Below are 14,549 nucleotides of genomic sequence, written 5' to 3' on the forward strand. Positions count from 1 at the left end.
CCCTCTGACTGCAAGGTTCTTCTCTAGACTTTTCATGAATCTCATTCCCTCAGGTTTTTTCTCATATATTAGCTTCTCACAGTTTGCCCTGGTCACCCAACACCTCTTGCACCCTTTCCCTGATTTATTTTCCTCCACTGCACTGAAGCAGATACACTATATAAACTTTGTCTCCCTCGCTAGACCAAGCACCATGAAAACAGTGATTTTTGTCAGTTTTGTTCACTGCATTTTCTCCACTGCCCACAATTACACCTAATACATAATAGGACGTTCAACAATATTTGATGGATTAATGAATGCGTGCTATGTGCCAGGCGCTGTGCAATGCACCTTGAACACAGGATAAAGAAAAACAGACACAAGGCCCTCTTGGACTTCACAAAATGTGGTGCTGGACCAGTCACTGGTTTGATTTGTGATTGGACACATATATAGTCCACAGTGCTGTGAAAGCAAACCACAAGTGGACAGAAATTAGTGTGCTTGTTGGGGTCGGTTGTCAAGTAGTCTTGACAGCTCGTCTCAGCCTGACAGATGAGAGGTTACCCTGGCAGTTGGTGGAAGGGGGATCCCAGCAGAGGGAGCAGCTTGCAGCCAGGCCCAGAGTGAAGGAGCCCACCTAGTTCAAGGAACAGAGAGGTCAGGGTGGCTGGAGTTGGGAGCTGAAAGTGGAGGACAGGAAAGAAGACGTGACAAATGTAGGCCTGCCAGATTAGACAGGCCCTGAGCCCCAATCTAAAACCTCCAAATTTTAAACGCCAATCTAAAGCCTCCAAATTCCAACCATCAGGTTTGTGGATCCGCATTGGCTTTGCCTACAGTGTCCAGAATGGATCAAAGACAGCTGGGATGTAAAAGGAGGCAGTGGAGACAAGCTACTGGCATACAATAATAGGGCACTTGAAACCCTGGGAAGGGATGGTATTAGCTAGAAAGGGGAAAGAACAAGGACACAGGGGGGCCCAGGACCCTCATCCAAGCTCTCTGCAGACCCTTATGAGGCTCCTTTGTTCCATAAACCACACACTGGTCCAGGTGGAAAACCAGCATTTTAATTCCGCAGGCCGTCTCATTCATGATCTAAGAAGCCCTTCCTTTTCGCCTCTTTCCGGGTGCCTGTTCAGCCTCTCGCATTTGGGCAGCGGTTTAAGACCCTCCCAGGCCGCCGTCGCCGGCCAGGAGGTAGTCAAACACCACACTGAGGTCAGTTGCCTTTACATCCGTATAAAGGTGGTAGCTCCCTTTCACTAAATGCTAAATACTTCATGAATATGAGCCCTCCCGCGGCCCCAAATTACCAACCCTTTACCGGAGAGGTTCAGAGAGGGTATGCATCTCCACTGAGGGGACCCAGCGGGCCACAGGCCCCGCCAAGGTGAGATCCCGGGTCTGTCCTAGCCAAGCCCCAGCGCCTTCACCGCCACGCGCGGTATTTTTCAACATTCAGAATCGAACAGCAGGGATCCGGGGACGGACCAGGGAGCTCTCTTGAAGCCAACCCAGACGGTCACCCCCACCGGCTGAGAACCCCCCGAGCCCGCCGCACGGGCGAGACCGAAGCTTTCTGCCGCTGAGGAAGAGTGAATCATCCCCAGGACCCGAGCAGATGAAAGAGAGAAGCAGTCAACTGCCCCCAGGCGCCGTAGCAACCAGTACAGCGGGTGATCGTGGCCTCGGACTCCCACAAACCCCACACTGCCCTTTGAAGGGCAGTGATTTACACCTATCAGCGCAAAGTGTTGGCAAATCTCCGCCCAATTGAAATTTTTCTTATCTGAAAGAGTTTCCGTCATAGAGTCCGCCAGCCCAATGGGAGAAGTGGAAATTTCCAGAAAGAACAGGACCAATGGGCGCAGCCAGCACGGCCACGACTGGCGGAGCAAGCAACCAATTCCTGTCTCAGATCTCCGCCCCTCCCTCCAATCGTAGAGCCTGGGACGGGCGGGGCCTGTCGGGAAGCGCCCAATCCCGAGGCGCGGCTGCCCAATGAGAGAGAAGCAAAGATGATGGACTAGACTTAAAGCCAATAGTAGAGAAGCACAGAAAGCCCCTCGAAGAGCCTGACCAGTGAGCAGGCGAGGAAGGGGCGGGATCCGGGGGTCCCGGCAGCTTCTAGTAGGTTCCAGAAGGCGGCGTGTGCAGTTGGGAACGCGTAGCGGACGGAGTCTATTCAACGGAGTACCGGGCCGGCTATGGAGCAGGTGAAGGGGGAGGGGCAGGCTGAGGACCCAGGGCCGCTCGCTGACCGGCCAAGGCCAGGCGATGGTTGGAGGGGCGGGGCGGGTGCCCGATTGGGACTGGGAGCTGGGACGGGTGGAGCAGCGACGGAGGCGAGCGTGTGAGGGCCGTGACTGGCCGGCGGGTGAGCGGTGGAGCGAGGCCCGGCCGCCGGGAACGTCGGGTTCACTCAACGCCGGTCACCTCCCGACGCGGCGAGGCGGGCCCGGGGGCAGACGACAGTTCGGCGTGAGTCCGGCCCTCGGCGGGAAGAGGCGCCGTGCCTGGGTCCCGGAGGCCTCCCGGAAGGTGGCTCCGGGCTAAGGCGGGGGGATGGAGGTAGGCGAGGGACCTCAGAAGAGGCGCGAGTGATCGGGTCCACGTCAAGGAATTCGCTTTCTGGGAGATAGATGAGAGACTGCCGACGTAGAAGCCACCCAGGACTTGGCCACAGTTAACTTGGAGGGATGCAGGCAGCGGGGACGGGAATACACTGGAAATAGCTGAGGCACTTAGCCGGTTGGGGGAAATACTATTTTGCTGCTTCTGCAAACCGGCATGGAAGAGTGTTGAGTGAAGGCGTGAAGAGTAGCAGGCTGACGACTTTGCCTGATGCCGGAAAGGAGAGGGTGCAGCAAAAAAGTCTTTGGAATCTATTCCCTCCACCAGTGTTTCACAAATTGATTTGCAGCCTTCTCCCCCTTTTTTTTCTCCTTGTGTATGTGTGTTTCTAGAGTAACTGAGGACAGACACTTCTGAAAGGTCGGTTTCTAGTTACACAAGGAGGAATTAGTCGCTGTAGAAAATTTAGACTATAGATGAACAGCAAGAAGTCAGTTATTTGCCTTTGCTCAGTATTTTAGAGGGGCCGAGTTTGAAGCTGCTGCTGGTTGCTTTTAATGACTTAATTGTACCTCAGTGGCTCGAAGGTTGTGAAAGGCTTAGAGTGGTTTGATTCAGTTGGAAGCTGTCATTGAACTGTAATGATTGATCTGGGGTAGGGGAGAGAAAAAGGCCCATTTTGGGGGGATAAAGCCGAACCTTTTACTGTTAGGATAGCCATTGTTCTTTTGGTCAAATTTGGAGCCTCTGCTAAATTAAAAAAGAACATGAGAGTGGAATGGAGAAGTTCAATTTTTTTGAGCCCTTGTAATTTAAATTGTATTTGGGATTATTAAATAGGCTGTAGTATAGACGAGGAAAAGATTTATGGAACAAGAAACACATCGTTGTTAAATTTAAGAATGCTTTTTTCCTGCAGTTAACAAAGTACCAAAAAACATTTTTTTTGAAAAACAATCACACACCCATTATGGAAGTGTATTTACAGATAGACTGTAAATGAATGTCAAACTAGACTCACGACTGCAGATTTACCATGGCAGTTGTACAAATGACCTGGCATTTGTACAAATGACCAGGTGTGAGAATATACTGTCTTAAACCCGTTCCTGAAAAGAAACGTGTGATTTCTTTACATTTTGTTTTCATTTTCAACTCTGAGATTCACATTTCAGCTTTAGGGAATATTCAAATTGGACAAATGAGAGTGTCCAAATTGTATTTTTTTGTTAAACAAGTGCAGTACCTTTCAGATAAATCCCACAGTGATTCACTTCTTACATTTGACCCAGTACATATGTACAACTGTATGACAGGTTTTGTAACAAAATGATACTGTTATGTGTATTACACACTGATATTTTTCTATTTATTCCATTTGATCTTCTGAAGTGCTGGTCATAATCTACAAACTTGATTTCCTGACTTACTGTACTCAGTTTGGAAAATGATGTTCTATAGGATAGGCAGGCACTGCACTGAGCTGTTCTCAACTGTCTCTTGTTACTAGTTGAGTTATTACACTTTTTGCCTTCTGACTTCCATCCTGAACTCTAAGATTTTTATCCCTTATTTGCTTGAATTTGGCAATCTCCTGCCTTTTTTCACTTCGAGGGTTCTCTTCAAGATCTCTCTGATGAAGGTTCCCGATTGGTGTGCCTCAGGGCTCCAAAATAATTTTCTCTTAACAGAGTTCTTTCTTGCATCAGTATACTGGGTCATGGGTGGCTGATAAAAAAAAAGAATGATGCAGTAACTTGAATGGCATAGCTTGATGTCTGGATGTGTTTGCATTTGAGGTGTGGCCCTCTCTCGTAGGGCATCCCTGATTAGAGACCCCTTTTATTAGGACCCTATTCTGATGGCCAAGGCCCGCTTCACTTTTCTAAATGCTTTGGTGTGTTCCTGATTCTTCCATTCTGAATGTTTGAAAGGATAAGGGATTAAACTGCAAATAGTATTTTTTCATTCTTCATTTCCTTTGCAATATACTAACATTTAAGCATGTCAAAACCTGATTTGGGGTGGGGGGGGCTAGCTTTCCTTTACCCATTAAGGAGCAGAGCACTAATCTGCTATGTTGTGACATATTACCACACCTATAAATGAAAATACATAGATTCTTTTTTGACCGTGGAAGAACATCTTGCTGCTCCTGAGGAAGCCATCCTAAAGCCGTTAGTGCACACTTGCTCTGCTTCCTTCCTGATGGCTTCTTCCTGTAGGCAGTGATCAAGTCTGTGCTCAGTTTATCATTTGGACTCTTTGGAAACCTATGTCAAATGAATTTATTTTGCTATGACAGGAACTCATGAGTGTGCTCTAGAGGTTTCATCAGCTCAAAGTGGACATTTGGAAGAGTGGCTGGGGTTCCTAGTAATCCACACGAGAGCCAGTGGGAAGGAGAGGATCAGGCTTCTTCTGCCTGGTTATTTTTACTTGTTCCTTGCTGGTTCCCAAAGGTGTGGGAAATGTAAATGAATTAATCTATGATTTTTCTCTTCTGATGTGTAAAGTAACCTATTTGTTGATAACTGCAGCAAAGAATGAGCAGCACCTGAAAAGTTGGGACTAAATAAGCATGTTGTGGAAGTAAACTAGATTGGCTCCCTTTTTCCTCAGGTAAATGAGCTAAAAGAGAAGGGCAATAAGGCCCTGAGCGCTGGCAACATCGACGATGCGTTACAGTGCTACTCGGAAGCGATTAAGTTAGATCCCCAGAACCATGTCCTCTACAGCAATCGCTCAGCGGCCTACGCCAAGAAAGGAGACTACCAAAAGGCTTATGAGGATGGCTGCAAAACGGTTGACTTAAAGCCTGACTGGGGCAAGGTAAGCTGGGGGTAAGTTGGGGCTCTTCAGACTTGCCGGAAATGCCTTTTGGTGTGCAGTTCTTAAGTATTAGGCCCTCCCGACCTGGCTGCTTGCCTATTCCAGTAGCCTAGTAGTTTATTGTCCACCAAGTCCTCTTCCCTGTTGGAGTAGATTCCTCAAAATAATAGCACATTTCATCAAATCTAAGGATCCATCAGTTGTTAAGATGTATCTAATTTTTTTACTACTGAGAAAGAAAATGCTGCTCAGGAAACTGGCAGTAGTTGATTATAAAATGAATTGGGGTGGGGGGTATACCTCTTTGATATTTAACTGGATTCTTGAAGTGTCGATTTTGGCATTATATCCTCCTCCTCTTCCTGTTTTTTCCTTTGGCCTTCACATGAATGCCCATTGAGTTCATCTTCTGGATTGACCGCTAGGTACCCTTTACAGCCACACATGGCTGGCGTAATGACGGGGTACGTTCTAAGAAATTCACTGTTAGGTGATCTCGTCGTCCTGCGAACATCACAGAGCGAGTGCACTTACACAGACCTAGGTGGTACCGCCTGCTACACACCTGGGCTTATGGGACAGCCTACTGCTCCCGGGCTACTAACCTGTACGGCACGTTCTTGTACTAAGTACAGTAGGCAGTTGTAACACATTGGTAAGCATTTGTGTATCTAAACATAGAAAACGCTAACAGCAGTACACGGTATAAAAGATGAAAAACGGTACCGTCTGTATAGGGCACTTACTATGAAAGGAGCTTGCAGGACTGGCGGTTGCTCTGGGTGCTGCAGTGGATGTGAAGGCCCAGGACCTTACTGTAAACTGCTGGAGACTTTGTCAACACGGTACACTTAGGCTACACTAAACTTATTTAAGAACTAGCATAGCATTGCCCTACAATGGTACTAGGTGATAGGAATTTTTCAGCTTCATTATAATCTTAACGGGACCATTGTCATATGTGCAGTTTGTTGTTGACCAAAATGTTGATGCAGTGCATGACTTCATTGTGTTTTTCTTTGCTGATAAAAGGGCTATTCGCGAAAAGCAGCAGCTCTTGAGTTCTTAAACCGATTTGAAGAAGCCAAGCAAACCTATGAGGAGGGTCTAAAACATGAAGCAAATAATCCTCAACTCAAAGAGGGTTTACAGAATATGGAGGCCCGATTGGCAGGTGGGTACCATGTACACTGTTGTTTTTCTTTTTCTTTCTTTTTTTTTTAATCGTTATCTTTTACATGGGATTAATTTTGAGGCTTTTTTTTTCCCCCTAGGAGTACCAGTTTTGTAGGCTCTGGGGGCATAGTAACTTGAGTGAGCCTACTTCCTAGTAATGCACTTTTTTTCCTTTGGAACAGAGAGGAAATTCATGAACCCTTTCAACATGCCCAATCTGTACCAGAAGTTGGAGAGTGATCCCAGGACAAGGACGCTGCTGAGTGATCCCGCCTACCGGGAACTGATAGAGCAACTACGAAATAAGCCATCTGACCTGGGCACGTAAGTTTTGAGGCAGCACAGCTTAGCTCTGGAAATGGACGTGAACATTGTGCTTTCTTCCTGGGATCCTATGGCACGGCGTTCCCTCAGTCAGACTGCAGGGTTTCTGCCTTTGCTTTTTCTCCAGAGAGCAGTAGGAGTTTGTTGATTTGTTTGTATTTCTAGAAAGGGTCCAGGAGAATAATCTGGAAGGTTCATTCTAACCCTCGCATGGCTCTTCACTGTTCTCCATTCTGATCTGGCACCAATCCTGCTCTGCATATACACAGGCCCTGCTGTCTCCGGGGGTATATGGGAGTGGAAAGGTTAAAAAGAATGTCAGGTGTAAAGAGGTGTCTCTAAATCTTGTACTGGTGTATGTGTCTATCTGAATCCCTCTAGCTCCTGAGAGCTGATGAAATACACATATAATTCATTTTTCTGTATATTTAGTGGCTTCAAGAAATAAATCTGACCTCTGGTACCTCATTTTAGATGGATTTTTGAAGGGTTGAGTATTCCCCAGTGGGAACTCATGAGTAAGTGCAGAATCTAGTATTGTTTTGATGGGTGAGAAGCTTTTATATACAGTGGTCTGAGCTTTAGCAATAAATGGGAGTTTATGATCGGTTGTGGGGGAAAATGATTGCTATTTTTCTTTTTTTTGTACTAGAAAACTGCAAGATCCCCGGGTCATGACTACGCTTAGTGTCCTTCTTGGAGTCGACCTTGGCAGTATGGATGAGGAGGAGGAAGTCGCAACACCACCACCACCTCCTCCCAAAAAGGAGACCAAGCCTGAGCCAATGGAAGAGGATCTTCCAGAGAATAAGAAACAGGTATTGATTTTTTTTCTGTCCTTGCTATCTCATGTAGTAAAACAACCCAGTCAACTAGAAATAGGTATATCAGTTGGGAACACTTACAGTCCTTGGATGGCTGTAATTATTTTGAGTGCTTAGTATGTGTTAAGCTTATTATTAATTGAAATGGTCAATATGTTAAGAAGTCTACGTGACAAGCAATATCATAAGAATAACGTATCTCAGACACTTCTGTCAATGGGACATACCTTTCCATCATCCCACAGCCACTGGTTCTGCCAGCATGGATATTGCCCAGGCCAAGCCAGCAAAGTTGTGAGTGGTCCCTGTCCTTGCCGACCCATAAGAATGTTGTCTATATCAGTCTTTAGGCCTCTGCTGCTGCATTCCGGTTAGACGTGGTGTGTAATTCAAAGTTAGTTGTCCACTTAGCAACACTGTCTTCCAGAGCAGAAGGCAAGTGCCTAAATGGTTTTATTTCCCTTCTTGTAAATGAGAACAGCAGATTGTTGCCAGATTTAGCATCTTTCAATGGGTAAGCGTTGGTTGGTTGGTTGGGGTGTCTCAAAACTTGAAAAAGGCCCAGTGGTGTGGGTGGTAATGAGCTGTGCTGAAGACTTGTGTCACCAGTACAGCCCCTTCTCCTAACCTCTCACCACCCCCTCTGCTGCTGTTCCCTGACAGCAGAGACCCTGTGACAACCACACAACAGAAACGACTAGGTACAGCCTCTCACAATAAAACCTAGTACAAAATTCTGCTGTCCCCTTTGAAGTTGATTCAAGTTGAAGGGCTTTCTTTTCCCCCGCAGAAGCCCTCTATTTTCTGACAAAGATCCAGGAGAGTAGGTGTAAAAGGGAGTTTCAGAGGAAGCAGAAACTAACTTTTCATTCTCTAAGTTGGTACTTCCCTAGGGATGTGAAGAACCTGCTTCTACATGGTGTTAGTTGCCAGTGCTATTCGGTGTCTGTGCCAGATCACAGGCTCTTGCTCTCTGTCATCTGGGTTAGAATTGCTCAGCACTCACTTCTTCCAAACCTCGTCTAGGCACTGAAAGAAAAAGAGTTGGGAAATGATGCCTACAAGAAGAAAGACTTTGACACAGCTTTGAAGCACTATGACAGAGCCAAGGACCTGGACCCCACTAACATGACTTACATGACCAATCAAGCAGGTGAGGCCCAGGACGAGGGGCAAGTGAGTTGTTGGGCGGTCCTGGGGGAGAGGCATGGGCTAACTCTTCCTTCTTAACCACCCTGCCTGGCAGCTGTGTACTTCGAAAAGGGCGACTACAGTAAATGCCGGGAGCTTTGTGAGAAGGCCATTGAAGTGGGGCGAGAAAACCGGGAAGACTATCGACAGATTGCCAAGTACGCTCTACCTTGTGGAGTACCTTAAGTGGTGTGGAGGGGTCAATGTCCCAGACTTAAATTTCCCTGCGTGGGGAGGAGGGTTGCTGGCTACAGAACCTGTTCTGTTAACAACAGGCTGGAAAGGAGGCTGCAGGAGGCAAGACAAAGGTGTAGGAAGGGTGCAGTGCCCTAGTGCTGATGGGGCCTTGTCTCTTGCTGCAGATGTTTTTCTCTGCAGGGGCTGGCCTTATCTCTGCTCGGCCCTTAGCAAACGCTTGTTCTTGTCTTTGTCAGAGCTTACGCTCGAATTGGCAACTCCTACTTCAAAGAAGAAAAGTACAAGGATGCCATCCATTTCTACAACAAATCTCTGGCAGAGCACCGAACGCCAGATGTGCTCAAGAAATGCCAACAGGTAGGGAAAGAATAAGGGATGTTTTATTATCTCTTAATTTATTATTTATTGTAGTCATTATTTAATACTGAACCTTAAATTTTTTTAAGTAGTATCTTTGGTCATTTTACGTGCTGCTGCCCCTGTCACTTACTTACTGATGACATGTAGGGAATAACCCAGTTTTTTGTTTTGTTTTGTTTTGCCGTCCTTTTTTATCAGCCAAGACTTCAACCTTAGATGTTTTAATATTGAGGGTCAATGTGCGAACAGTGTTAATGCTTCTTACTGTCACTTAAGATTTTTATTTTATAGCCAAAATGTTGTGTGTTTTGCCAGTTGTCAAATTATGTAGGGGAGTGATTGTATTCACAAAAATATTGGTCAGAAAATTACTTAGCACTGTTGACACGTGTCATTTTCCTATAGGGTATATGTTTGTACCAACTGTGTGTCAGTACTATTCTGTTTCACAGTGTACCTTGAGAATGAGGAATATAAATTTCTTAAAAATGAAATCTTGTAGTATTCTTTGAAAATTAAAACAATCAGGCTTTTTAAAGCTGATGTTTATGTTTCCGAGAGTTCAAATGACAATTCCAAGATAATTTTTCCTTAGGCAGAGAAAATCCTGAAGGAACAAGAGCGGCTGGCCTACATAAACCCCGACCTGGCTTTGGAGGAGAAGAACAAAGGCAATGAATGTTTTCAGAAAGGTACCTGCAGCCTGGACAGGGGCACTTTGGGATGAGAGTGGTGTAGGCGTGCCGTTTGGGCTTTGGCTGACTGCAGGGTAGATATGCTCTGGTTGGAGAGGGTGCCTTTTTACTTTCTAAGAAACGATCCTCTTTTCCTTATCCAGGGGACTATCCCCAGGCCATGAAGCATTATACCGAAGCCATCAAACGGAACCCAAGAGATGCCAAACTGTACAGCAACCGAGCTGCCTGCTACACCAAACTCCTGGAGTTTCAGCTGGCACTCAAGGTGGGAGGATCCGGGAATGTGGAGCAGCCATTATTGTAACTTGTACCTAAAGAATGTGTGTTTTCTCTTTCCACATTTCCATTAATGTCAGCTTGATGTTTGTCCTTTGATTGTAGGTTTAAGGTGGTGGTACATGTGTGAGGTTTGGAAAATGCAGGGCCTATTTTCTACCCGGTCCTGGCCCTTGGAGTTGTTAGTGGTTCGGAGTATTTGGGAAAGTGGATCCTTTTCCGAAACCTTCCCCGATGGCTCTGATCTTTTTTCTCCCTGTTACCCTTCCTCATGTTTTTTATTTTGTTTTGTTTTGCCTTTTTAACACTTTAAATGTACAATTCGTAGCATCAAGTATATTCATACTGTTGTACAACCATCACCACTATGCATCTCTAGAACTTTTGACCGTCCCAGACTGAAACTGCATCTTCCCTATTTCCTCTCCCTCAGCCCCTGGCAATCAGTGTTCTACTTTCTGTCTGTATGAATTTGATCACTCAAGATACCTCATATAACTGGAACCATACAATATTTTTTCTTTTGTGTCTGGCTTATTTCACTTAGTATAATGTTTTCAAGGTTCACGTTATAGAATGTGTCAGCATTTCCTTTTTAAGTAAGTCTAAATACTATTAAGTTAAATGTACATAACCGCTTTTTGTTTATACATTTATCCATTGATACATTGGATTTCCACCTTTTGGCTCTTACGAGTCATGCTGCTGTGAACATGAGTGTACAATATCTGTTCAAGTCCCTAGTTTCAGTTCTTTCGGGTATTAGATTCAACAGTGGAAGTGCTGGATCATAGGGTAATTCTGTGTTTAAATTTTTTTTTTTTAATGTATACACTTTTATTTTTTAAGTTTTTTTTTTAAGATTTTATTGGGGAAGGGGAACAGGACTTTATTGGGGAACAGTGTGTACTTCCAGGACTTTTTTCCAAGTGAAGTTGTTGTCCTTTCAATCTTAGTTGTGGAGGGCACAACTCAGCTCCAGGTCCAGTTGCCGTTGTTAGTTGCAGGGGGCACAGCCCACCATCCCTTGCAGGAGTCGAACCGGCAACCTTGTGGTTGAGAGGATGCGCTCCAACCAACTGAGCCATCCAGGAAGCTCAGCGGCAGTTCAGCCTAAGGTGCTGTGTTCAATCTTAGTTGCAGGGGGCACTGCCCACCATCCCTTGCAGGACTCGAGGAACTGAACTGGCAACCTTGTGGTTGAGAGACCCCTGGCCCATGTGGGAATCGAACTGGCAGCCTTCGGAGTTAGGAGCACGGAGCTCTAACCGCCTGAGCCACCAGGCCGGCCCTAAATTTTTTTTTAAGAACTGCCATATTTTCCGCAGCAGCTTTACTGTTCTTCCTCACTTTTTGATGTTTAGCTTGGCTAGACAAGCCTGCTGTTCTCAGTCACGTCAAGTGTGGTTAAATATGATTATATTCGACATTGTGGAGATATTCTCCATTGTTCTCTTGAGCATGAGCCGCTGTGTTCCTCTGTTGGCTTTGTTTAAAAAACTGTTCGTTAGGAGACAAACCTGGACCATTTTGTCGGAAGGTGACAAAATTATCTAGAGACACCAGTATTTGAGTTCATGATGGTTTTGTTTTTGATGCCATTATCTTCTGGGTCTGGTCTGGCCTAGAGACATCACTGCTGTTGGTAGGACTGTACAGTTGGTTTGCAAAGCAGAAAGTAGCATTGTCAGTCACCTGTGACGAGGAGCAGTACTTTTCCCAATCATGCAAATGGGAGGAAAGAATGAATGTATTTGCTTCTGGTCTTAGGGATTCTTGATGGAAGAGTTGAAATTAAGCTTAGCTGTGCAAAATACACTGTTGCATTTTCCACATAATTTTATATCTTGAAGATATTTCACACAAAAATACACAGAATACCTGTGTATTCTCCCATCTCTATTTAGCAGTAAGTATTAACACGTTTTTGCTGCACCATTTGTGGAAGGAAATTGTATACATTTTGGCCCTTGACCTCTATAAATTCTTGAGCATGCATCTCCTGAAATGACTCTCCATCCAGTCACAATATTATTAGCACCTGATAATAGCAAAACTAAAGCTGTAATGCCGTCTGCTGTATGTCTATATTCAGATTTCTCCACTTGTCTGAAAATATGTTTTAAAGCTGTCAGTGCCTGAGGCTCATGCATTTCATCTGGTTGTCATGTCCTCTTTAGTTTCTCAAGCTACAAGTTTCCTCACCTTTGGTGACTTTTGCATAATATTAGCCTGTGAAGAATCCAGGCCACTTGGATGGGATGGTCCCTAGTCTGGATTTGTTGTCCCTCATGGTGGTGTCTAACTTGCCCATCTGCCCTCCTTGTGCTGTACCTGCTGTTAAATCACCCAGATGCTGGGATTGACAGGAGCACTAGAGCAAAAGTAGAATACTCTGGACTGGCTCTGGGTAAGGGTTCCAGTTGTCCCAGGCGAGCAGCCTGCCCTGCAGTAGTTCATGGACAGGAGTGAACCTAATTCTTTTTCGCCTCCTCTTTCTAGGACTGCGAGGAATGTATCCAGCTAGAGCCAACCTTCAGTAAGTGCCTTTCCACTGCCTCTCCCCGCCCCTTAATTCTGGTCAAAAGATTGAGAGAATGAGAGGACAAGCTCTGTGTCCCTGCAGCCTGTGGCATTTAGCAGCTGGCATCAGCAGGCGTGAGGGCGTGGTTCATGCAAACGTGGAAGCAGCAGCCCTGGGAGCTGTGTTTCGGATAGTGCCTCACCTTTCCCATTTCTGTCTGCAGTCAAGGGGTATACACGGAAAGCAGCTGCCCTAGAAGCGATGAAGGACTACACAAAAGCTATGGATGTCTACCAGAAGGCACTAGAGCTGGACTCCAACTGTAAGGTGGGGCTGCTTCCGGCCTTCAGGGAGCTCTCCCCCGCCTCCACTTCTCCTTTGGTTCTTTTCAGTGTTTGTTCACTGGCCCTTTGCTGTCACCTGTTTCTCTGTCTGTCTCAGCCCTTCTCAATTACCTCCGTTATCTTGGACCTGCTGAAACAAGGAGGCGAGTTGTGCTAACGCCCTCCTCTTTTGCCTTTGCTGGAATGCAGGAGGCAGCGGATGGTTACCAACGCTGTATGATGGCCCAGTACAACCGACACGACAGCCCCGAAGATGTGAAGCGACGGGCCATGGCTGACCCTGAGGTGCAGCAGATCATGAGCGACCCTGCCATGCGGCTCATCCTGGAGCAGATGCAGAAGGACCCCCAGGCACTGAGCGAGTGAGTAGAGCTGGGGAAGATGGCCTTGAAGGAAAAGGCAGTGAGAATGCACAAGGTTGGTGGCGATGTGCTCAGCCTGGGGGAGTATCTCTTGTGTAGTAGTTTTACTTAAAAGGGTGTCAGTTGGTGGTGAACAGGAAGGGCTTTATTTGTCTTAGTCAGATAGCTTCAGTGGTCAGTTAGCAAGGCCAGTTCGCTGGGACAATGGTCTCAGTTTCAGGTTGCGTCCAGGGGACTGCACAGTGGAGCTGGTTCAGGTTATGACCGCAGGGCAGTGCAGGCCTTTGCAATTCTTCCGCCAGCACTTCTTAACCTTAGGGGTTTGCTCTGAGAGGTTAAGTCTCATTTCACATAACCTTGCCTCTTCTTCGTTAGACACTTGAAGAATCCTGTAATAGCGCAGAAGATCCAGAAGCTGATGGATGTGGGTCTGATCGCAATTCGGTGATGACTTGCTCATCATCCGCCTTCCTTTTGCCCTCGTGTGGAAAGAGGAGCTGGGACCGCGGCAAGCAGAAGGGAGAGAAGGGGAAAGCAAACAACTTAATCCCCATATATTTATACAGACCTGGGTGGAAGATACAGAGACTTGTACCTGCATTACTCTACAGCCGCTGCCTCGGCCCTCCCAGCACATGCATGGTCTCTTCAGCTGCCCTTGAGTTACGTCTCCGTCCCCTGTCCCGTGCCCCCAGTTGCTGTCTCAGCTGCTCTCCCATAGTTGGTTATTTTTTATTTGGGGCAGTGGGCATGTATGGGGAGGGGAGGGTGTTCTTCCCAGCCTCATGTCCCAATGTCTTCACATTGTTAACTCCACATCTTCTTCTCCAATAAAACAAACCAGATGGGCGTGGTTATACGTTGTGATGTCCTCGAGT

General features: G+C 46.3%; 1 protein-coding gene across 2 annotated transcripts; it reads left to right on the top strand.

The window, feature by feature from the left end:
* The first annotated feature begins 2,052 nt into the window (after positions 1-2,052).
* On the top strand, positions 2,053-14,530 carry STIP1 (stress induced phosphoprotein 1). 2 transcript variants are annotated; one of them, XM_019717897.3, is made up of 14 exons: positions 2,053-2,204; positions 5,185-5,394; positions 6,427-6,568; positions 6,753-6,894; positions 7,547-7,712; positions 8,745-8,871; positions 8,965-9,067; positions 9,344-9,464; positions 10,063-10,159; positions 10,306-10,430; positions 12,944-12,980; positions 13,189-13,292; positions 13,499-13,671; positions 14,047-14,530. In XM_019717897.3, the coding sequence occupies exons 1-14, from the start codon at positions 2,196-2,198 to the stop codon at positions 14,117-14,119; spliced, it is 1,629 nt and encodes a 542-aa protein (XP_019573456.1). In that variant the 5' UTR covers positions 2,053-2,195; the 3' UTR covers positions 14,120-14,530. The 2 variants fall into 2 exon arrangements, with proteins under 2 accessions (XP_019573456.1, XP_019573455.2); XM_019717896.3 differs by lacking the exon at positions 2,053-2,204 and adding an exon at positions 2,539-2,559.
* Positions 14,531-14,549: the final 19 nt, after the last annotated feature.

The sequence above is a fragment of the Rhinolophus sinicus genome, chromosome 14 (assembly GCF_057876585.1).
Source record: "Rhinolophus sinicus isolate RSI-liver-muscle chromosome 14, RSI-T2T, whole genome shotgun sequence".
NCBI classification, from domain to species: domain Eukaryota; kingdom Metazoa; phylum Chordata; class Mammalia; order Chiroptera; family Rhinolophidae; genus Rhinolophus; species Rhinolophus sinicus.